Below are 26,062 nucleotides of genomic sequence, written 5' to 3'. Positions count from 1 at the left end.
AAAAAGCTGCTGGGTCGGGTTAGTTTTCAAGAATTATTCCTGTTGCCCATAAAATACGTAGGAAGGAAAAATCAGTCTTTTCGTTCTTTGCCACGAGTTCTTCTCTTCATCTGTTTTTCAATTGCCCTGGTAAAAATTGTGGCGCGTGTCCAGACGCCAACTGGGTAAGACATACAAAAGGTCCATACCATTTTTGCGTCACCCGCGGGCATTTTGGGGGGGGCAGTTGTTTCAATACAGAGAGTTGCTAGCCGGAATTTTGTAACCTTAACTCTTTTGTGTGGTTTCACTACCTAGCAAATCGGTTTACCAAAACACAGCAGGTCTTTAACTCCCCTTAGCTCTTACGGTGTATGAGTGGGCTCCCCAATTCGATACTTACTACTCTAGAGAGGCATTTCCGGATTATTCTGGGAGGAGAGTTCACTTAGTAGCAGCGTCCGCATGTAAGGTCGTCTTCCGCACTTTGATCCAACCAAGAACGACGCATGGTACATCAATGAAATGAAAAAAAATAAACGAGTGCACACGTCCTCCGTGGAACAATAAAGGAAAACTATGCGTGTTTACACGTCATTGGGAAGCAAGTGGTTACACTTGCCTCTGATATCGTCGCAGTTTAATTTCCCACACCGAGTGCCAAAATCTCAGACAGTTCATCCACAATGTCAACTTTTCCTATTGACGTACAGGTAACGGCAAGCAGGCCGGCATGCTTGAGGCCATGATCTTCAAAATAGCGATCATGACCGTATGTGAAATCCCATTGAAACCCTTGGATTGATAGTTCAAAATTGTACTCAAAATGAATCTCTACATGCACGTCCAGTTTAAGAAAAAAGGCGTATGCGGGTTGAGTTTTAATCTGCCCGTTCACCTGGCTATGGGATAGTTAGAGAACCCCCCCGGGTCTTTCAGGGTTAAATTCAACCAAAAGTTTACATAAATATCATGTATTATAACAAATAAATTCAGAAAAGAATTCAGACAACAGATTTCAAACACAAATGAAGAACTTTACTGGTTAAGTTTTGCAAATGCGATAGAATTTTTATTATTCATTACATCATTAGCAACGAATGTTGAACTATTTTTCTCATATACATACATAATTTTAGACAAATGAAATCTAAAGTTATCCAGAAACCAAATATTATGAGCTTAAATCATCTCCCTTGAATAACAAATCTTTTCATATATTTCAAATAAATTCAGTTTTTCTCAATTTTTAGTGTTTCTTCATGACTACATGTACTTTTTGAGGCTGCATTTAGATCAACAAGTAATGAAAACAATTATATAGACTTATATAAATAAAATTGATAAAAACAGGCCATCGTTCAACTTAAGAACGTAATGTAACGTGATGTTTGCAATATGGTGAACAATGTATAAGAAACACATAAATCAGCGAACATCAAAATATTTATGCAGACAGTTGATAAAAGACGAACATGGTCCAATAGAAAGGAAGAAAAATTACCATACATAACATTGAAATACAGACGTGACGCTTTCCATTGCTGACAATAAAACTGTAAGTCACAGGAAATTAAACAGATACATTGTTTGCAGACAAAGGATTACAAGACAATGTGACGGACGGAACTGAAGATAAAGGGAAATGTTGGAGGTTAGTATTTTATAACGGTCGTGGGGAAAAATACAGTTTATTGAAGCCAACAAAACAATTGATACAAATTCCAACCTGCTTCTTCAGACAATGAATATCAAGGTATTGTGAAATCTCTGAGCATGACACTCACTATAAGAACAGGGTGATCACTGACATGACTGATGTCGTCTTAATAGCGTGACGTCCCTGAAATAATGGACAATTCACACAGCTATGATGTGGGGACCAACTTGCTTATGAATTTTGGGGGAGGAGGGAAGGAAGGCAGTGTTAACACTGCGTCAGTGCATCAGCCAGTGTCAAGTAACAGCCCACAGTCGCAGAACAGGTTGGGTAATGGAGGTGAATGTACAAGTGCAAACAAAAAATGTACATCCAGAGATTTCAGAGAAAACCCAGAAATTGTGTCATAGGAGAAAAAAATTACATTAAATTCCACGCAATCATTTATAGAGTTAAATGATCACAAAGACTGAATATCTGATGGATAGGGTAGTAGAAGCAAAACATTTTTGTAATGAATAAAGAATCAGGCACTTGCATGTGCAGGTACATGTTCCTAATTTGTTTACATGCAGTTACTGAAATCTAACCAACGGCAACCCTACACTATAGGCTCAAGGCAGATCTGTTGTAGAAATTTCTCGCAATCATACCAGCATGTGACCAGTTTTCACAAGGCAGATCAATCAAATAAAAGACCATATGTTAGACGATGTCACATAATTGCATGCATATGATTTGGTTAACCTGTTTTGCACATGCCAGCAGTTCATCACAACTCATTCTTGGGTTTCAAAGAGAAATCAAATACATGTACGTGTATGATATTTTCAAAGATTACCCTTGCAGACTAATAGACCTGCAACGTAATGACGTAATGCAGTGTTTACCGCGGTGCATTGTGGGTGAAAGGTGGGAAGTATACTATATGGCGCGCATATCGACCTGACACGAAGAAAATAAAAAAATAAAAATGGTCCATGTGAACATGGTGAAAGTAGATAAGTGGCCCTATTTCTCACGGAAATCTGTCGCCTTTTGCGATCCCTCGGAAGTTAAAAAAATGCAGCTCTGGCATTCGTTGAGTTCTTGATAAACACAATGGAACGCAGCAGTTTACATTGACCATTTCGGACGGTAATCGGGAATTTTTTTATTTTTTCTTTTTCTCGTGTCAGGTCGATACACACGCCGTACAGTATACGTTACACATAACGTGTCACGTCAATGCATTCTTGCAACATCCCCACCTTTCACCCACAATGCACTGCGGTAAACACTGCATTACATCATTATGTTGTAGGTCTATTAGAAGCCCTAACAATACACTGGAAACATGTAAACCCCTAAAAGTTACCTTAATTGCAAGGAGCTTGATCTTAAATGAAATGTGTAACAATAAATCATGTAGCAGGCCTTGGCAGGCACAGTGTACTGCAGAGGTAGATTGGAGTTCTAATGAATATTCTACATAATGTAGCACAGACTACACAACATTCTGATTATGAATATTTATGAGTGCAATGGAAAGAGACAAAAGCTTTAGGTGAAACCAAATAGAATGGAACATGCCATCCCATTACCTCATGGAATTATTCTTCCATTGCACAGATGTAAAACATTTACATGTGTTCTTTGTGTTACACAATGCTTGGGCAAATCCTTAAAAAAATCCCTGCATGACCATCTGAATATACTCTGAATAAATCCTCGTCTGAATAAATTCCTGCATCACATACATGTATAAGATCATACATTTTATAATGTTCTACTAACTATGTTTTACTTTACAGTGCAGTCGGGCTGCGCATTGGCATGATGGGGGGGCTAATAATTCAATGACATACACATGTAACTGACGGTCCATCTGTCAGCTGACATGAATTATTCAGCCATTGTAAATATCTGATGTTTTACAGAATACTCTAAAACCACTCCATGCATGTTGCAGGTCACAAAACTCCCCATTTCAAACGTCTTGAACTCGGACTAAAATCACCAAACACTGTTCCCTAGCAAAAACTATTTCCTACATGTTTGAATCAATGTAGAAAGATCCCTTGAAATTACAGCACCATCAAATAAACCAGAGGTGAAAATCAACAGTTATACTTCAAAGCATAAATTAGGCAGCCAACAACAAAGAGCTGAAAAGCTTAGTTGGTATAGGGCAGGGCGAATGTCCCCAAGGTTCAAACCTACATGTAGATTTCCAGCAAATTTTCTTCTACAACTGGGGGGAATGTTATCAGTTAAATGAATTAGCAAAATTTATGCCAACAAAGCATCATTCCTGGGTGAAATCCAATTTGTACAACCTACGTGTGTGTGAGTTGAAATAAATGTGTTGGATGAACAAGTAAAAACTGGGAACACAAGGAAGAATTTAGGGGAATTAGGAAAAATTACAGGAACTGAAGAAGTTTACTGATGCTAGTTTGGGGACATACATGTACCAAGGACATGAAAAAAATAGTGTCCTCTAATACACATTACTGAGAGGGAACTCTACATGTCTGAGTCCCTAGTGCAGTACTTAACAGTACTTAAATCCTTGTCAACTTTGCATGTGAATTGAACTCTGACATCCGGCCATGCCTTATAACCTGGATTCCAGGAGATTTTGCAAAGGTTTAATTGCTTCTGAATGTTATTTGGACTTTATATCAACTCCATAACATTATGACATTGTAAAGCATGCCACACTAGAGTGAGGGGGTCAGGGTTCAAGTCAAGTTCATATACACGTAGAAGCCTACTTTTTCAATTTTCTTCAGTCAAGTGGACTACAAATCTTCCGTCTCTTGTTACATGTATTTCATGTTCCTCCTGATTCTTGGAAAAGGACCCAATTTTACATTCATATTATATTGATAAGATTTTCCACTGCTTGTGGCTGGTGTTCAGACAGAATGGTTGAGTTTTGATTCAAGAAATTAAAAAATACGGGGGTCTTGTTTCTGGAGGATGGGTTACCAGTCTAGGAGATGCCATCAGCCGAAGACAGCTCCACAGTTTGGACATCTTCGTTCCCTCATAGCAAGACAGCACAAAATACCAATGGGGAAGAATAAGATAGCACAACACACTCCCAGAAGGGTAAAATCATCTTCCAAGATTCCTACACGGCATGCAGGGCAACCACCTACCACCACCACATTGGTAGAAGTCACCCGGACTGGTTGAGCAGTGATATAGCCAGCCGGTGCATTGGGAACTTGCTGATAGCCTGGTGGAGCACCAGACTGATAACCTGGCAAGCAAAATTCAGCAGCAGTGTTTTACTGACCGCCATCAAGGTATAGTATACACTGTAGTGTAATTCGACCACTAGAATTAGAAGCCATCATTGCGGTGGTAAGGCACTCGTGGACAGGTGGTACGCGCACATTACGTGCCTTTTTGACCAACACCGTGTTGCCAAATGCATGTGAGCGCCAAGCTGATGAAAGCGCATGAGAGTGCGGCGCCACCGCAGTTAGGGTTTCAAATCGGATTAGTCTGTGCAGGTATGTACATCATACATGTACATGCATGATATGACGCATAACGACTCTCTGTCAAATCTTCCAATGTTTGCTGATACATACAGATTTTTATATCTTTGGCCATTAGGCTAATTACTTCCCTGAAACAGGTTTTGTCAAGGCAAATGCAGGCATGTTCGGTAACTAAGTACCACTAGTGTATTTATCTCCAGTGCATTGTTCTCTTGATGTGTCTCCACGATTTGCAAGAGGTAAAGTAAATGTATGTACATGTGCATTTATCCTGGAATACCCTGGATTAACCCTTCCCTCCCCCATGAATATTAACCTGGCGACAAGGAAGTTCCTCTGTATCCAACCCATAGAAGCAAACAAAATACAGCAGCTGCTGGAGTGTGAAGCTTATTGAACAAAATAAACTTCAAAATGAAAACATCTTTGTGTAGGTGTCACTACCAAGGACAACACATTCCAAAAAAAACCCCAGTTTATACTTGCATCTTAAACAGTCACAAGCCCTTAGACAACACTGACTACCGAGAGTCATACAAGTACATATGTATGCATCAGTGGAGGGCAAACTCCTGGTATAAAAAATTTACATCTCTGGGACACAGAAATCACATCTTAAGATGAAACAGTTGGTAAGGGTTGGACGCTTAAGCTGGGTGCTAAGAATTACTGCAAGCAGTGCAGTCCAAGCTTGGGATATTGTCAACTTTATAGAAAGCTGTATTTGTCAATGAACTTTGTTGGTACACTGTGTGATTTTTTTTGGCACTTGGCCTTGGAACTGTCAAATTTTGTGGATTGTAGACACAGCTGGATAACTGAATTGGCTTATTTTAGGAATTTGGTGGGGCAAGACAAGTCTTGACTAACTCACCTTGATAACTGTGCCCTGTTTGGTAGCTCCCAGGGGTAGGCTGAGCCCCATAACCCTGTGGGCTAGGGGTGTAAGCTGGGGGTGGCTGTTCTCCTTTGTAAGGGTCGGACATCTGGAGATGACTTTGGTTGAAACAAAGTTGCAGATACCTGTACATAAAGCTGTGAATGAAAGGGAACTTGTTACATACATTTCTTCTAAATCCCGCGCATTCTTCAACGTTTGGCTGTGATAAACCTTGAGAAAGGATGACAGGTTACATGTAGGTGACGGCACACTGTACTGGTACAGTGAACATGTACTTGTCAGAGTTGTATGTACAATTGGCTGGCATTGGCAAGCAATAGCCACCATTACAGGCAGTGGATATTCAGTTATTAGCAAATTTACATGTACATGTATACAATACTTTGCCGGGCACATGCACAGGAACTGTTGTTTTGGACTTGAAAATTCTTACCATGATAAATCTTAGTCTGGTTCTGTGCCAGCATAGTCGCTGTGACTTCATACTCACAAGGTGGGAACTCGACTATTTTACAATTGGGAGTTTTTCCCTTAAAAAACCCTCCAGAGCCATGAATCAGAAAAACAAAATGTTATACACTGCAACTAAATATTGGCGTCAATTTACAAATAATGAGAGAAAAAACTTTTTAAGTCTTGGGGACAAAAATAACAGACAACGACAACTGGGGATCGAAGCCAGCTGGGAGCGTATCAAGAGATTTCAAGATGTGTGCGCTACATGTATACATCCACAAGACCCCCAAACATACATGTACATCTGTACATGTACAGTACATGTAGCTGAAACCAAAATTTAATAACCTTTATAGGCGTACTCATCCACATACATCAAAGAGGGCACTGTCTACTTGTAGCCGGCTCTATATACATCAAAGAAGGCGCGGTCTACTTGTAGCCGGCTCCATATACATCAAAGAAGGCGCGGTCTACTTGTAGCCGGCTCCATATATATCAGAGAGGGCACTGTCTACTTGTAGCCGGCTCTATATACATCAAAGAAGGCGCGGTCTACTTGTAGCCGGCTCCATATACATCAAAGAAGGCGCGGTCTACTTGTAGCCGGCTCCATATATATCAGAGAGGGCACTGTCTACTTGTCATGCTTGTAGCTAGCCAACTAACCATTTAAATTTGCAGGCCGTGGCGACAATGGCGATATCCACATGTCTTCCAAATTACTGGCCAGCACTACGGGTAAAATTCAAGCTTGCAAGTCAGGACAAATTTTGCTGCATTATATGTGTACCCGTGTTGTGCTTTCAAATTTTTGAAAGAGAGAAAAGCTAAACAAATATTGAAAATTTGAAATAGAGTAATGTCTAAATTTCTTGCTTGAAATGTTGCATGAAATGTTTACCTGAAAATTCAATTTACACCAGTGTGCAACTGCAATGGTACATCTTTGATGAGGAAAAAGAAATAATCGACAGCTAAATTTACATTTAGATTAGTCAATTCCCGAGTTGAACTTGTAAATTATTGAAATGTGTGAGACAAAAGATAGGGGTAAGCATTCAGAATATTGGCAAGAGGTAGGCACAGCACAGCCAACAGTGGTCAATCAAACCTTTTAACAATCTCAATATATCATGTGATTAGATGGGACACGTGCCATGTATTTTTACGCATGAACCTACATGTAGGCTATGAGGGAAATGAACCAGTCAAAAATCAATTTATAAGTTTCTTCAGAATCCATTATTTCTCTTCAGGACCTACTCATGATGTACATGTACATTGTACACTGTACATGTAGGGTCAACTGGGGTAAAAATGCTAATTATTTTCAGGTTTTGTTTAGTATCTCCACACCATGTGGAGACACTACAAATTAAATTAATGTCTCTTCTACTGCTGAACACATATAATATCTTAGTAATGATATCAACGAGCAGAAAATTTCCCCCCTCTTTATTGAAAAAATATGGTTTTTCCACAGGTTTCCTGCAGCACAGTCACATTTTCAATTGCTTTAATTAACCTAAAGTTAAACATTTAGTTCAGGTGAAGTATTTCAAAATAACAATAAATACACTGTACGTAACCATTTCAAAAACATCATAAATCTAATGTTATAATTGTGACCCCCTAATGAATAAAATGATCCTGCGTTTCCCCACCAACAAAAAATCCCCTTTTGGCCATTTGCGCTCAAAGGGGGATTGGATGATATCGTTGTCAAAACGCTGCCATGTACTAATGTACACATAGCTAGTGCTTAGCACATGCAGTATCGTAGGCTTGCAATAGACCACATTGTGTTTGATGTGGTAGCTTGGCCCACAGGTAAACACTGTTTCAGTTCAAGAAATACATGGTAGGACTGGGTCTTGTAATTTCTACCTTTTAATTTCTACCTTGAACTGAGACAGTGTTTGCCTGTGGACCAAGCTACATTAAACACAATGTGGTCTATTGTGAGCCTGCGACACTGCAGGACGTACAGTCCAGTTGTCGAATTGTCTCAACAGTTGAGTTATCCGAAGTCAAGTTGTCCAGGCCCTACTGTACTACCACCATGACTACTTTTGTACTGGGCTAGGTGTATACCTAAACATTTTCAAATAGGCTTAGGGGCCCCAAAATGAACTAAATTTTCAAAATTTTAAATGTCAGAACTACATGTACATGCATTGCAGTGCCATAACTGCATGATGCACGAATGACCAGATGATAAAGCAGGGAAGTCACGTACTGACGTAGTTTGTGTCATATGTCATTGTCAGATTGTGTGTAGGCCTAGGCTGGTACAGTATCAGCGATAAACATGATAAATGATCCACAGCCATGACAGCTATAGTATGATTAGAACTTACCTTGTAAATTTTTATCAATTTGTAACACTGCCAATCCCTGGCCCTGTGAAGAAAATGAACATTTAAGTGAACCTATGATCTGACAAATAATGTGTTTTTAAATCGCAAAAATGACAGTACTGTACAACCATCGCTTCAGTCGTGCCAGTCGGTCTGTGACTCACATGACGCGACGACGTGCACTATCATAACATATCAACACTATTGATCAAATACAGACGAACTGTACACGTTTTCGCTGGTCTACAATTTCGGTCTCAATGGGTTGATGGGTACCAGTAAATTTAACATGACCTTCGCACCTGACATGCCAGAGTTGTTGCGTGTCTATATTAGTCTTGATTTTGCAGCCGTCAATATCGTCCAACAAAGTTCAGGGGTAATCACTGAGCGGAATCACTGTTGAGAACTTAGTCCTTCAAATCTCAAGGATGACGTTTGGGCAACTCACCAAGTTGTTAACAGAGTTGTAACGAGTCACTGATTTTTGTGACTCGAGTCGAGTCATTTTACAGCAGAGACTCGAGTCGAGTCGAGTCACCCAAAAATGAGTCGAGTCATTACAACTCTGGTTGTTACTTGATACCATTTCTGCTCTTTAAAAGCAGAGGTTGATTTGTTTGAAAAAAAGGTATTTCACTGTTTCACATCACATCAAAGAGATTGCCCATATACTTGATAAAACTCCCAGCCCCACTGTTTTTGAAGGGGCATTTTACGGTGGGGTAAAAGGGATAATGTGAACGAAGGTAGTCAGAAACGGCTTATGTCAAATTCAAATTTCTTCATTCCCATTTTACACGAAAGGGGTCAAATCAAGCATCGTGAGCAAAGGGGAAACAATTTCACCCCACCCCAATTTTAATTTTTGTAAAACTTTTATAGAACGGTTATTATTGTCGGATTATGGTTTTTTTTTAAATAGCGGATACATCTATGTTTTTAGACAGTAAAAATACACTTGCAACCCGGGAAAAGCTGAGCTAGGGACTTCACACGAGAAGCAGTTAAAAAAAACCCACTAAATTGAGCCCAGAGTTATATATATTATTAGCTAGGTTACTGCCAAAAACTTGAAGCTCCTTTGAGACATTTGGGAAAAGCATTACGCGCGCGAGGTCTACCTCGTCATTGGCATATCCAAAATTGGGGGAGTGAGTTACCCTATGAAAACATGTTGACTTTTTATTAAAAACAAAAAACCAGCCGACGACGAGGGCAACTGGCTTGGCATAATTCATATAATTTTAATGTAGGCAAGGCATGTTAAGTTTTATAAATAGAAATGCCCATCATAGTCCATATATCTCAGTTGATCCTTTTATGTCATAAAAATATTATAGTAATAATATCCAACTTTATGGTCTGTACAGATTCAGAATTCCATATGAATGAGGCTGAGTAGCTACTCATCTAAACCACAGGACGATGACTGCTTAGCACAATTGTGCCTCTTGCCTTTGCACTTGATTGTTGAAGATTTTTTAAAGCAAAATACACGAGGGCACGATGTGATAGTGTTGATAAGCGCAGGGTTTCCCCCCTTCCCTTCAGACGATAGCGTTTTACCTCAGGCTGGAATGAAGTATTCACAAAGATACTGGATCAAATAAATATGAATGAGTTGGTCAAGAAAGCTCGTTACAGAATTTAATCCCTACCACAACGCTCACCGCGGCGTTATTTATGACCATCTGAGTCTGAGCTGAGAGAAACAGGAAAATAATTTCCTCTGGTCAGAATAACTACGTCTTTCTGCCAATAGTAATAGCGCCCTCAAGAACATTTGGAGTAATACAAATTCAACAATAACGTCTTGAAACAAGACTGAAATCACACTGAAAAGCTGCAGGTACGGTGTCACTGTACTGATGTGTGGAAATGGTGAACCAGTGATCTTGTCCACTCGGAAAGATTCGGAGGAATCAAGTTGTGGCAACTTGCGTGTAAGTTTCCCCATGTATAATTAGGACACACGTGCCATAGAGTTAGGAAAACCACCTGAGTAGTGACTCCTTGTGTAAAGTAGATTTTTCTTCAAAGTCCAAACATGCACGACATGCCCAACTTTCGGGCGTACACTGATGATACGGTGCAGAGTGTGTGTGTTACTCCGCTTCATCGCCAGCATGCTGCCTTCAGTCGAAGTTCAGAATCATGTTACGCCCCAACTACAGCATCGGTCCCAACTATAGTTGGGCCCGTCCCAACTAGAGCGCTACAGTTGGGTCGGCCCAACTACAGCAGAGAGGTCTTGTGTGCACGATGTGCCCAGCATGTGCCAAAGTCATATTGTTTACAAATGTCATGTCATTGATCATAGGGCTAGATGAACAGATGAAGTTCCACATTTTATATGAATTGTGTCAAGTGTGAGACACATTGACTTGGATAATGTTGAGACATTTTCCACAGACATTGGTCAACAATAGTTGGGCCAGCCCAACTGCAGCACTAAATACATCTTGAAAATGCAGCACTACAGTTGGGACTGTCCCAACTATAGTTGGGACTTATGCTACAGTTGGGGCGTAGCAATCAGACTCAGTAGTTGTCTGCATCAGCTTAACCATTTTCAAAGATGAGGGATGGAATCTTGAGTCCTTGAGGTTTGAGAAATTTTCTCATGCTTGAGAAATCTTACATTTTTACAAAAATGCCATCATGTGAAAGGTCGCCAATGCTTGAGAGTGACAAGATTTCCTGGTGCATCCTTGAGATACGTTTGACTTTGAGGACGTCCGTACCTATGACAAAATCTTCCGCTAGCGGGAGATTTCTCAAGCAATCCATGCGAAACGGTCGTGTGAATGGATGCACTGTTTATTGTACAACGTCCCCTGTGATAACCTACACAGTGCTCATGCATAGTGACTTGCAACCCCACACAGCGCGCGCGCCCGTAAACTCTGATACCTTTTCTGTGTATGTAGCGTCATTTCAGGTATGTCCTGCGATCGTTGCACTGCTCGCTGGTGTGATCGGGAATACCTTCTGCGACTTCCCACCTCACATGGCTATTGTGGACCATGCTGTCCATCTCCGCCTTAATTGTGGCATTTCCATGGCAGTTATAAGGCTGAGAGTCTCATCATACTCCCAGCCCTTCTTGGAACTTTGCTGCTTCTTGGTACTCCCTGAAACATCGGTTTCGGGAAGTTTTTTTTTGTCTGCAAGTTTGACTCTGCCAGTGTAGTGTCAGCCATTTTTCATCAATGCTCTAGCGGTATTTGAGCTTACTAAGTGTGGAGTTCACTGGAGTTCACTGGCAACCCATGGAATAAGTGTTCACGTCTCAAGGAATGCTTAGGAAATGTTACACTGTGCGTGTGTGAAAGGACACAATCGCGGTTTGTAAAGTTAAGAATCCCCGCTTCGAGCCTTGTGAATTTTTTTTTTCGTCGTGTGAAAAGGGCCTTGTTTTTTTGCAAGGCTGTCCTACATAAATGACTGTAAACAATTTCTGATGTCTTCATGTACTACATGTAGGTATTATGTACAAAAGAAATGTGGCTTTTTTGCTGCATTTAATTAATGCCAAGTACAGTACATGTACATGTACACTCTATGGAGGTGGTATATGCTGTTACCCAGAACATGTACCAATATCCAATCTTTCAGAATAAAATACTGTCACAGGGTAAACTGGGGTAAAAATGCCCATTGGGTAAAAATTACAATTTGACTTAATTCTGCTGTAATTTTAACAAAAAATGTATGTCAATCAATTTTAATTTGTGTGTACATGTACATGTATATTGAGTGGGGACTGTTACCCCAAGACTCAGTTAAAAACACATGCCAAGCTTCCTCTCAAAGGGGAGAAACATTGTCCCCTTACCAATGATGGATACATGTATGTACCCAAAATTATGCAAATGACAGTTGACTTTGATAAACAAAACATTTTTCCAAATGCATAATTTTCTTTAACCAACATCAGGAGAGATGTCTTTCCAAACATAGCAGGTCAAGCTAATTAGGCAAAAGTTCGTTTACCCGTATCTCAAAAACTATATATCGATTGATGTAAAATTTCAGTTCTGGGGGTTTCTCTAGGAATCAAATCGGCACACTGAATTTCATTTTAATCTGTGAAGGTCCAAAAGCATGTTTAACCACTTCGTCCTGGGGCATTTTTCAACGTTGATGATGCTTGGCCAGCATGACTATCATTTTTTCCGTTTTCAAAATCCTTCAACAAGTCATCATTCCATTTAACAGTCGTTTATAGCCGCACAGAGTAATCTTTAGGCACTACTCTAAGTTGACAGGTGACTTATTATATTTAACAGGTTTGCCCTTACCCAACGTACATGTATATTAATAAGCACTGTATGCTCAGTGCTTGTCCGAGAGCTTGCAAAAAAACCTCACAAGCTTACTCGGGTGGGACTCGAACCCACAACCTCCTGCTTACTAGTGCAGATGTCTTAACCACTCGACCACCGAGCTTGCCGGGATCGGCTGGCCGGTCCGAGTCAAATGAAGCAGCGGGTACTGCGAACTTTTTTCAAGATGTATTTTTGCGTTGGGGAGATGCTAATTATATAAAACAGGTTTGCCCTTACCCAACGTATATTAATAAGCACTGTATGCTCAGTGCTTGTCCGAGAGCTTGCGAAAAAAATGTCTTAACCACTCCGACCGGCCAGCCGTTCCCGGCAAGCTCGGTGGCCGAGTGGTTAAGACATCTGCACTAGTAAGCAGGAGGTCGTGGTTTTGAGTCCCACCCGAGTAAGCTTGTGAGGTTTTTTTCGCAAGCTCTCGGACAAGCACTGAGCATACAGTGCTTATTAATATACGTTGGGTAAGGGCAAACCTGTCATATATAATTAGCACCTCCCCAACGCAAAAATACATCTTGAAAATTGACAGGTGACTTTCACTGACGCCCGAATATTTCAGCCAGGCCTGCAGCCTTGTAAACAGAGCCCAGATTGTGCGGTGTTATACAACTGCCTTTTGTTCACGAACCTGGCTCAGTGCACTGCTGACCTCTTTTCAATAGGGGCCAGATTAGCATGCAGCGGTGCTGTGTGGCTCATCGCTGCAGTGGTGGAGCACTGTCCCCTGTGGTAATCCGCTTGCTCTCAATGCCCCAAACCCTGGTATACGGTTTCAAAACAACGCTGGATTATCACCACTTTTGAGAGTGAAAAATGCCGGTAATGCCCAGCAGCCTGGTCTTTTGTTCGGAGTACGGTCTTTTGTTACAGGGCCCTGTTTCCTTTGTCCGAGTTCGGAGACCCCGGCCACACATATAAACCATACGGCTCCGATTTCGGAGTCCCCGGCAGGTAGTGGTTAACTGAAACAAAATGACCCATGCGCGTAGGAGACTATTTTGGACAATGTTGGATGACTCCCTCCCCTGAAGAAGAATTTTTGTACATAATTCACTCTCTACATGGTCTCATTTGAAACAACATACATGTACATGTACATCATTCATGTACCGGTACATGTACATGTACATGCATTTCCTTACACAGGAAAAGCATGCATGCAGTTCATTGTTCATGTATATCTATAGGAAAGAGTACAAACACTTGAAACAGTCCACTTCCTACAAATGTTTATCTAGTCTGCAGTCAATCATGCTACTGTAAGGCATTGTTTTCCAGAGAATAACATGTATATGTTTAGCCAAAGTGAAAGAATAATATTGAAGTTAATTAATGTACATGTACCTGTGTAAATGTACTTAAAGCTACATGTACAGGGCATACTACCAAATAAATTTCCTCTTGTCGTCACTACACTGTCAGTTAACTTGATTTAGTAAAAAGGCACATAGACCAGTAATACACGGTACAGTAGTTCTGAACTACTGAATATTAACAGTTCACACATGTACATATACATGTATGGTACATGTACAGTGTACAGTACATACATGTACATACATGTACAAGTTTGTCAAATCTTGCTTAAGGACCATACAGATATATGGGTTGGCTAATCAGTGATGCGGAGGTCTGCATTGTCTTCTTTAAACATATTAAAAACTGTCACTTCACCAACACAAACACAGCACCTCACATACCGGTACACTGTATTAGTGTTTGGTCACCATTTTCAAGCTTCAGGATGGTGATTTGAGTCACTCGGGTACAATGTATAGTATATGTACATGTGTACGTAGGCGTTGATACATGTGTCAATTACACTGCATGGAATATCCTAGCGCCAGTCGTATTAAGACAGGAAAATCCTCCCATTGCTTTGAGAATAAAGCTTGATGGTTATATTCCACATGGGAGTTACATGTCTGACTTCAGTCGTTGCCTTATGCCATTGAAACAGGTTTATCCTTCCCTCATACCGCTACAGGTACAGAAAGATTTTTCTACAATGGAAAGTCACTTTTACTGCTTGATTTGGAGTGAAAACAATGATGTAGTGAGTCAGCTGGGGTAAAAATGCCAGATTTTCAAGTTTTCTTTAAATTAAACTTATCTAAGTACATGTACATGTACATTATTTTGTCATGATTATGGAGACAACAGGAAGTACATGTAAAGTTTTATGCAAACTTGGCATACTTGTATATCTCCTCTTTCATGTACATGGGTTTTATTTTAAATAGGGGGCCAAATGTGTGACATGGTGGTCAAAATTTCGAAATTGTCTAAACAAATTCAAAACTTGTTGATGTGTAATTGATAATGCATACATGTAATAAATGGAAATGATTTTTGCTTTGAATAACTACTTTATGTGTATAGACTCAATTTGTGCAGTGGTGCAGCAAATTATTTAACGTGGAACAGAGAAACCAAATATGATGGTTCTATGCATGTCATTTTTGGTTAGTAAAGGTTTCTTTTCAACTGTTGCCAATTTTGTTAAATTGTGTTCGTACATGTACCATATATTCTCATCACTAGTTTTTTTTTTTCTAGATAGGGTTTCAGGCGGCATAAAAATGGGCAAACATTTTCCCCCAAAATTCATTTTTTGGCTATTTTTTCGAATTATTTTTGAGAGTTTTGTTTGGTTTAACACGGAGTTGCTTAAATAGCAAATATATAGCTTGTGCACCTTTGCCAGAGACATTAAATGTTTGAAGTTTTGGTTTAAAGAGCTTTATGACTCATTTCACGTGTAACAGAGAAACCGGTTTCTCTGTTACACGTGGGAAAACTATCACAATACAAACATTAATTTACACTGGGAACTGCATTAGATTTTGTTGTAACAATGGCAACAACATTTCATGTCTGCAGTCAATGAATAGTGATCTCAAATAAATTATGGATACAAATACTCTAAAACGTGTCCATATGTCCAATGAATGGGAATTAATGTGAAGCAATTTTGATGTCATAAAGCATTACAATTGTCAACAAACATTGCACATATTGCAGTGGGTTCAACATTTGTGAATAAAAAAACGAAACCTTTTACAATGAAAATGTACAAAAACTAAGAATTGGGATTAAATAAAAATGAATTCTTGTTGAAGGAAAATCTTGTATTTAAAGTGCTGTTATTAACGAGGTTGGACTGTCAAACATGTCACGCACCCACTGGCCTACTTGAAAGTTAAAAACATAACTGCTGTCTTTACTGGATAATGAAGAAAATTTAAAAGATTCAGAGTTGCAGAGATATACGTACTCAGATGCCAGTTCACATTTTCATTCAAGTGGAATGTGAAGAAAGTTTAATGTCACAAAGCGTTTATGCCAAAAAGTTCAACTAAATCCCCATGTCCAATTTTGTGAATTGAGCTGTATGCTAATGTTGTTGATGACGTCACAGCTTGGTGGCCTAGCGGTCCATTCACAAAATAGCACCAGCATGTCAAGTCGGCTGGCGCGCATGTGCCGGACCTGTGACTGTTTTCCGAGAGGTGTAATGTGCGTTGCACTGTTTCCATGTGGTCTCTGCCACCGAACGTTCTGCCGCTCACAAGACAGTCGCCGGCGCACGTGTACCGACTTGACACAGCATGCTGTGAATGGACTGCTAGGCCGGCGTGTCAAAAATGGCGACTTCCAGCTGTCCAGTAATGTGCAAGTAATGAAAACTTCGATCCAAATTTCATGACGATGAAAGAATGGCGGGAACTTGGCATGTTTGTGTCATGTGATGATCATGTGACAGTGCATGCAGGCTTGCAATATGATTCTGACTCAGGCGAACGTTGGAAGTTGCGCAAAGTTTTTTGTTTACAGCATAACGATTTTGCAAGTAACCAAAATATTTTTTGACGAGAATTGACAGGGATATCTTCAGCAATGTTTGGGATCTCAGATACGAGTTAGTAGGAGGTATTTTAGGGAGTACTTAGAGTTGATATTTTAGGTTTTGAAATGATTTGCAACAGCTTTTTGTTTGTTTTTAACAGCCAAAAATGATTTTCACTTCATAACAACTGGAGGAACGAAATGTAACGTTGTTATATCAGATTATGACGGCACCTGTATTCTCAATTAAAATGAATTTCACTTCGTAACAACTGGAGGAACGAAATGTAACGTTGTTATATCAGATTATGACAGCACCTGTATTCTCAATTAAAATGAATTTCACTTCATAACAACTGGAGGAACGAAATGTTACGTTGTTTATAACATATTATGACGATACCTGTATTATCAATTAAAATGAATTTCATATGGAGATTTATCGGATATCATAATTTACCTTTCTGTTGATAGCGTACACTGTACATGTAGTTAGAAAATAAACAATTTATTTGTTTTGCCAGTGGTATGAAACAGGTCATCAAAAATGTCTCACTAAATACCGAAAAAACAGTGAGAAACGATGAGGTTTGCCCTTGCAATTCTTGAGTAAATCAACATTTTTTTAAAATGAATTTATTGTAATCAACACATATTAATTGACAAATACGTATGAAAATTAAAAGGGAAAGTGAAACTTGTCTTGTTTTAAATGGTACTGATAATTGTGATGTCCTTGAAATACACATTGGCCCCCATATTAAAATAAAGACCCACATACATGTATGTACATGTACCAGAGGGTTAGGGTAAATCATGGTGCTGAATTCGTCCTCAATTTGAAAAGCAAAGCTCCCATAACAGTTCAGACATGTACATGCACCCTCATTCAGGTGTGTGTTACATGTTCATTAATTGTTAATGCACTCATGTCAAACTAGACACTTTGTTATCTGTTGCCACAGGTACGCACATGTACAGTGTACTTGGTACATGTATAACCTGGGTTACAGTGAAGGTTTTATTGAGTTTACTCAAAGTACGTACAAGTTCATGTACATGTGGTTAATTGTACAAGAGTTTAAGTACATACATGTGCGTACATGTACCGGTACCTTTGCATTCATGTATGTACACGTATACAACACACTTGTATACACTTGAGTGTATGAGCTCTAAGAAAGAAGTTGAATCAACCAGATCTAAACATGGATCTCTATTTAGCCGGAACATGAGCCGGTACATGTACACACAATATACGTGTGATCTTATTCACTGTATTCCTCTTGCCTTCATTTCAATCAACAGCATTGTGATGAATGCTGAAGCCATCACAAGTGGGCCGGTCTAGCACCTAGCCTTCGCCAATGGTATCGCAGAACTACCTGTGGGCGGTGGACAACTGTGGCCACATCCACACTTTGTCCACCACCTTTCAGCTGTGGCAGCGGAGAAGCCATGCCTCCGATGGTCACTTGGTGGAGTTTAAGAAGGTGACCGCCAGCAAGCACTGTGCTTGGGCATTAGGTTGTGACCAAGAGCTGTATGTTTTCATGTACCCCAGTGATGTACCAATCAGATGTCTGGAATATACTTACGAAAATCAGGTATGTTTTGTGTCTAGAGCTAACAGGTAGGATCACTAAAAGTAGTATGGACAGATACTGGTACGTATGGTATTGTGTGAGGCTCATGTACATGTATGTACATTGAATTCTGTAAGGCATGTGACAAGGTGAGGATAGATGTGAACGATGACGGATGATGGATACATGTCACAAATCGGCAGTACGAGCAGCAAATGAACGTGCAGTTGTAATATTACTTCTGTTATATATATTTATGTATGTGTGCATCCATCAGGTTATCAAGGACACATAAAGATTCAGGGCAGGTTGTCATATAATCAAATACCATACAGTGTACATATACTGTAGGTGGAAACTGTTGCTTTAGTTCACAGAAGTGAGGGATTAATTTTGTTTTGATTAATAGAGGTGGAACCCAGTGCATGGCTTCTCTCAGAAGGGTCTCTTTCCAACGGATCGTGATGGTTGGTCTGACGAGAAGGGTATTCGCTCCTTACCCAAACCTCTGGATATCCAGCTGCCCTCCAAACACTGGGTGTGGGAGTATGAATGGCATGTGGATGAAAGTATCAAGGGCAAGCGCACAGGCAAAGGGGTAAGGTTATAACCCATACCCCTGTCCACTTACATTGTACCTCTTGACCTGACCCTACCCCTGTGCATACTGACCTAGACCACCACATGTTACCCTGGTACACCTAACACATTCTCCTTGCAGTTATTAGTCTTAATGACATGTGAATCAGAGGAGAGTGTAGAGGGCAAGTGGACTGGCCAAAGGGGTAAGGTTATACTATACCCCTCTCCACTTATGTACGTCTTGAGTTGACCCTACCCCTATCTACACTGACCTAGACCACCACATCTTACCCTGGTACACCTAACACATTCTCCCTCTGGTTACTGGTCATCATAACATGTGACTCAAGAGGAGATTGTGGAGGACAAGTGGACTGGCCAAAGGACAAGATCATCTCCCTATCTCATACAATAGTCATTCTATAATTTGGGGTCCAGTTTTTTCCTGACCCTATTATATCTTGCATATGATTTTGTAAGTTATAGAACACATTTTTCAATTTCCAAGAGTGATTAACTGAATGCAAATATCTCTTGTCAAATTACACTGGTCAGATGTACATGTAAATGGGATGGAAAGATACAGTGTTGTGAAGACCGTGTAAAACCTTCACAAGACCACGCAATGACCAACACAAGACCTCCAGTCTGAATTCAAGTCACAAGCTATTCAAATGAACTGCAACAAAAGCATTCCTTTGTCATTGTTCACCCCTTTACTTTTGTCTGGTCTTGTGTGTGGTCTTGTGTCAGGTCTTGCATCAGTTCTTGTGATGGTCTTGACTACAGCATTGGAACGATGCCCCAAATCTATAGAGTGACCCATCAACATGTAGATCTTTCCATGTCCAAGTCACTACATTACATGTGTACATGTACATTAGGCAGGTTCCCCCAAATATGGACCATTAGATAATGTTCAAATTTTGGGGTTCATTTTTCCTGAAGTGAACAGCTATGAATTAATTCCCAATATCTGATGAGATGAGGGAAGTCGTGGCTGATATCTGGAACACTGATAACCATGGCTATCTTTCTACTTAATCAGAGTTGATTGAGTTGAAATCCTAGCCAAATACAAGTTACCAGGAAGTAATGATTCCCATGGTTATTTTACACAGATTTGTCTGTGGTGAAAGGTGATAATATTTACACATAGTAAAACCATAATCATGAAATTAAAAAATGTCTGTCACAAGAAATCAGGTCCCGAAGTCAGCAATCGCAAACGTCATTTGATTCTGTCAAAAAATCGATAATGGTGATTTTGCGGCGTCCGTCTATATTTCATGGTGGCATTGCTCGTGCATATATTCATGATTTTAAAAAGCATGGGCAAGCAGTGGGTGAAACGGCGGATGGCAGCGTGTATTTAGTGTAAAGTGCATGTGACGCACTTGGATTGCATGTATTTGTTTACATGTGCCCCCAAAATACGTTCCCTTTTTTAACTCTCTACTGCTACATGTATCTCTACTTTTCACATGTTGCAACTGCGCTTTTTCCAACCTGCGTAGGCCAGATTATGAAAAGATAGATTTTTTTTTCACAATCGAAAAATGGCTTAATAGAATTTTATGACTGGAATTCTTCAACTGATACTGAGGCAGGGTTCTCCCCAGGATTTTTCAAAACTGTGAGGGATTTTCATTGTGGTTTACCAACATTTTGGGAAGCCATGGCATTGGGTTTGGACCCCGCCCAAGGGCCCCAAAGATTTGGGGACTTTAGATGCTCTCAGCTGCATTTTAGAGCATTTCCTGGGTTTATCAAGTACTTTTTCTCGGGAAAAAACATAATAAATTCAATATTTAAAAAAAAAAGTATTTCAACAAATGACCAGTTTTCCTTTCTGGACTACTAATTAGGCCTGTGGGCACAAAAGGAGTCATTTCAAGTTTCAGACATGCAATAATATGTAGTAGCTGTCTGATCAACGATATAAACACCCGTTTATTCAGTTTTAATTTTAATACATGCTTCAACCTTTCCGTTTTGCTGATCAGAACTGAACCTATGAGCTCCATTCAGTTGTAAGGCAAAAATATTAGCTTAAAGGAATAAACAAATGTCATAAAAATATAAAACGATTTGGTCTTCATATAAAATAAACAACAAGGCTTTTCTTGTATATCGGCAAGAAAGAATGCTCGCTGCAGGTGGCTGCTTCGTTTGGGTTTCCCTCAGCTCAGACTGCTGATGTTATTGGCTTGAAAAAAGAGCCTAACTTTGATTGAGTTTCTGCCATTGTGCGCGAGACAAAACGCCATGATATGGCAACGAGAAATATCGTCCCCTTCGTAGATGCCATTAATACTCTTACACAGGGCTACGGCTGCTGCCATGAAAAACAAAGAGTGTGTGGGATCGATGTTGTAAGTTCTGCGAACGGTGTAGTATAAAATTGTAACCTTCGTAAATGCAGCCCTAGTAGCGAATTGAGCACACGGCGCAGAGAAAACACACCTGTGCGCTGGTCCGGGTGCATTTACGACGCCCATGACAGAAGTGCAGATTTCATGCAGCACCGGCCACGAGGAACGTTCGGTGCCGAGGGACATGTACGGTGTGCAGTACAGTGTGGCCACCGACGCGTGGTGCACAATGCATGTACAGTACATGGAAAAATGCAGGACTAAACTGTTTTTTCATCTAGATTTTCAGGACATGCAATCTACATTATGTAAGATAATTCTGAGCCATACTGTCATAATTACATGTATATTGTTTGTATCGGGGATGAAAAAATGGGTATCGGCCCGTTTTTTGCGTATCGGGCAGAAATAGTTACATGTACGTATCGGGCCGGATACGCAAGTTGGTACGTGGGGACAACCCTGCTGAGGGGTGAATTTGCCCACGCTTTTGGATTTAGTCAGGTGCTGTCTCGGCTACGGTACGACACTGTTGTTTAGAATAGCAGCTGCCCGTCTGTGGGTTTACACATGTACAGGTATATGTCTGTGGTTTGACCTTTGACATCAGCCCAGATACATGTAGTGCGCCCTCTTTTTCATTCAATATTCATGAGCCCCTCCACGGAATGATGACATTCCAGGAGTTTTCTCTTTGTACCAACGTTTCTCCCCCAAAAATCTGTCATTGTGTCAAACTGAATGGCGTTCACAAAAGAATGACGTCTGAGACATACATGTAAAATACAATTCATGGTACGATTCAGAGTTCTTAATTTTGATTTAATTTTGAGGTGGGGGATATCTCCAAGCACTACATGTGACAGCGTTTTCTGCTGTGTCGAGGGTCATGCATTTTCTGTCCAAATTCTCAAACGTCATCAATATTCTGTCAAATATGACGTTCCCAACAAACATGTACTCATACATTTTTGATGCAGCCAAATTTAAAGATTATATTTGTTGTTGGAAAGGTATGAGACCTGGTAAATACATGCTGGTACAGGTGTAGTACATGTAGGAGTGATTGGAAATGGTAAGAGAATGAACAAAGCCAAACCTTTCTCATCGTTTTCCGTCAATTTTGTGGTATTGCTTTCATGGCCCATATTACTTTAAAGTTATTTCTTAGGTGCTTTAAAATACGTGTACATCAGTTGAAAAATATACTGAATTCTCCTTGTTATTGAGAGAAGTTTTGAAATCAAGTCCTCTGGTGCAAACACTTTGACGTAAAACTTTAAATGAATTCAACTCCATTTTTGGTTTGCACTGGTAACCAACCAAATGACTACCAAATGTACACAGTATGCCTAATTATCTCCAAAGAATCATTCTTGTAAATCTGAAGGTGCTAATTTGTATTTTATATGATCAAAGTCACTTTTTTAAGAAGTTTTGAAAAATGACATGCAGGGTTTATACATTTTGGTCCATTTTATGAGGAACATGGCATTAGTATTGTGTTTTTGGATGCATACTGATGATCGGTAGATGTATCATTGTGCTAAATGACAGTTGTTGAATTGGAGACCAGTTTGTGTGTCGGACACTATACCACTGTGTTTTTGTATCATTGTGCTAAATGACAGTTGTTGAGTTAGAGACCAGTTTGTGTATCGGACACTATACCACTGTGTTTTTGTATCATTGTGCTAAATGACAGTTGTTGAATTGGAGACCAGTTTGTGTGTCGGACACTATACCACTGTGTTTTTGTGTCATTGTGCTAAATGACAGTTGTTGAGTTGGAGACCAGTTTGTGTGTCGGACACTACACCACTGTGTTTTTGTATCATTGTGCTAACTGACAGTTGTTGAGTTAGAGACCAGTTTGTGTATCGGACACTACACCACTGTGTTTTTGTATTATTGTGCTAAATGACAGTTGTTGAGTTGGAGACCAGTTTGTGTGTCGGACACTACACCACTGTGTTTTTGTATCATTGTGCTAAATGACAGTTGTTGAATTGGAGACCAGTTTGTGTGTTGGACACTACACCACTGTGTTTTTGTATCATTGTGCTAAATGACAGTTGTTGAGTTAGAGACCAGTTTGTGTGTCAGACACTACTCCACTGTGTTTTTGTATTATTGTGCTAAATGACAGTTGTTGGGTTGGAGACCAGTTTGTGTGTTGGACACTACACCACTGTGTTTTTGTATCATTGTGCTAAATGACAGTTGTTGAGTTAGAGACCAGTTTGTGTATCGGACACTATACCACTGTGTTTTTGTATCATTGTGCTAAATGACAGTTGTTGAGTTGGAGACCAGTTTGTGTGTCGGACACTACACCACTGTGATGGGTAGGCATTCACTGCATTCAGGGGACAAATTCTTTCTTAGGGAAATTTGAACCGAGTTGTGGGGACATTTCTGAGTCCCCACAATGTTTTTGGTTCCCACAAAAATGGTGAAATGTGGAGTGTATGTCTCCACAACTACGATGCAGGAGTACATGTACACTGCTTGTGCATGTACCGGTACATCAGAATGGAGGTTCATTCTATTGGTCTGGAGTCTGACATCTTGATCTTTGACTTGTATAGAAGTCGCGATTCAAGGTTGTTTGATTTGAAGAAAATGATTTAAATTGTTAATATAAATCAGGATTTAAATCACTTTATAAAATTCAAAAATTATTTTAAAATCTCACATTAAAGCAACCTTAAATTCCTTTGGGTATTTGAAAAAAAGACATGGCTGAATTTGATATACAGGTGCCTTTAAAACATTCCCATGCAACCAGAATTGGATCATTTTGTATATGGTTTCTCTTTACACTTATTCAACATTTACGTACTGGTATACATGTTCCTGATACTTTGTACGTACATGTACACATACCCTTTTCTCTATTTCCTATAACTGCATGTACAGTACGTCACATTGAACATGTTCAATTTCATTTATATGCATTTACATGTACATGTAGATATACATGTACCGGTTTAGCAATATTACTGAATATCATGGACAGTAGTATTTCCAAATACAGATATACAAATCATGAAAATTGGAACACCATAGTTGTGCATGTGTTCAATAAAGTCTCTCGAAGTGTTCCACAAATGGATGTGTTAGCAAGTGTAAGAGTTTTATCCCAAATGAAGAAGCAAAGGACACTGTTCTTCAATCGTCTTGTTTTATCATTGAAATTTGCATAAACTGTCGACTTTATTTATACCAAGAGTTTGCTTGTAGTAATAGCAAACTTGACTAGTTGATTATAAATAAACAGTTCAACATATGGCAAACCTAGCCTCCGCAGTCAGCAGTAGGTCCTTTAGTCATCACATATGTTGTTTCATGTCTTGTACTTTAGGATCAAAAGCCGTCTGGACAACTCATTCAAAGATTGATTGTAAAAAATTGAATTAAATAAAGAAATCTGTTTTAAATAAAATAAAATCTGATTTTTAAAAATTATTTTAACAACCCTGTCGTGACTGTTGACGCCAGCTGTTAATTGCCAGCTGTTTCCAAATTACGAGTATTTACAGACTGGGGCTACAATTCTGTGCAATTGGCAAAAAAAAGCACTGTGCATAAAAAGTACATAATTATACAATACATGTACATGCATGTACTGTACCTGCAAGTCGCTACAAAACTTGGATCATCCTGTGTCATTTCAACCCGCTTTTGGACCTGACCATCACAGATTGAAATGAAATTCGCTGTGCTGATTGGATTCCTTCAGAAACCCCCAGAACTGAAATTTTAAGTCAGTTAGTCTTTTTTTTTTTAGATACGGGCAACAAACGTGTGACTAATTAGCTTGGTCTGCATTGTTTGGACAGCCTTGCATTTTATCTCCTGAAATAAGACACCCACAGAGATTAAATTTACATGGGAATGAATTTCATTTCAATCCGTGGCGGTAAAGTCCAAAAGCGTGTTGAATTGACACCAAATGACCCAATTGAAAAGTGAGACTTTGTCTGCTCTTTCATATTTCCCAGCTGGAATTGCGGACATTGCTGGCAAAACATAGCCCTTAAGAATTTTAACTGAGTCAGATTTTCTGCAACTTGGGATTGTATTATTTTGAGAGATTTACTTACAAGTATCTAGGCTTGGTCTGTTCAACAGGAAATCAGAATTACATTTTGCTGTATGGACATGATGGAAGGCAGGATGTTGGATTAGATTTCCTTGGAGATCAATTAGGCTGGGATTTGGTTCAGTGTTGATGAAGTCTCAGCCTCTGAGCAAACAATAAGACAAATGATTGTTTTTACATACGTACATGTACAGTGCATGTACTAGTTCAGTTGTCATAGTCAGCCACTTGCTTTGGCAGCTTTAATGTGAAGTTATAAGTCAGGGTAAGGGTTCTTTGAAAAACTGTTAGATTGGCATGTACAAGCGCAAGAATGCAAAGGAGATGCAAACTAGTGGATGTACATGTATCAAA

General features: G+C 39.6%; 2 protein-coding genes across 6 annotated transcripts in view; one reads left to right on the top strand and one right to left on the bottom strand.

The window, feature by feature from the left end:
- Nucleotides 1-1,024: 1,024 nt before the first annotated feature.
- LOC147798704 (uncharacterized) lies at nt 1,025-9,057 on the bottom strand. 2 transcript variants are annotated; one of them, XM_087139391.1, is made up of 3 exons: nt 8,860-9,057; nt 6,014-6,174; nt 1,025-4,892 (listed from the first exon to the last, which is right to left on the bottom strand). In XM_087139391.1, the coding sequence occupies exons 2-3, from the start codon at nt 6,168-6,170 to the stop codon at nt 4,633-4,635; spliced, it is 417 nt and encodes a 138-aa protein (XP_086995517.1). In that variant the 5' UTR covers nt 6,171-6,174; nt 8,860-9,057; the 3' UTR covers nt 1,025-4,632. The 2 variants fall into 2 exon arrangements, with proteins under 2 accessions (XP_086995517.1, XP_086995518.1); XM_087139392.1 differs by having other exon boundaries at nt 6,014-6,162.
- Nucleotides 9,058-10,707: 1,650 nt separating this feature from the next.
- LOC110985246 (tectonin beta-propeller repeat-containing protein 1-like) overlaps nt 10,708-26,062 on the top strand; it is a 61,088-nt gene continuing 45,733 nt past the window's right edge. For 3 of the 4 annotated variants that reach the window (XM_022246146.2, XM_022246148.2, XM_087139339.1), the window contains exons 1-3: nt 10,708-10,805; nt 18,366-18,664; nt 19,053-19,241. In XM_022246146.2, the coding sequence (XP_022101838.2) occupies nt 18,425-18,664; nt 19,053-19,241 (429 nt within the window). In that variant the 5' untranslated portion in view covers nt 10,708-10,805; nt 18,366-18,424. The remainder of the gene's footprint in view (nt 10,806-18,365; nt 18,665-19,052; nt 19,242-26,062) is intronic. The other variant, XM_087139340.1, reaches the window with a different exon arrangement.

Source organism: Acanthaster planci, linkage group LG07 (genome assembly GCF_054643075.1).
Source record: "Acanthaster planci isolate LZ-2023a linkage group LG07, COTS_SCS, whole genome shotgun sequence".
NCBI lineage: Eukaryota > Metazoa > Echinodermata > Asteroidea > Valvatida > Acanthasteridae > Acanthaster > Acanthaster planci.
The sequence above is the reverse complement of the archived record's forward strand: the minus strand, read 5'-3'. Positions and strand labels throughout refer to the sequence as shown.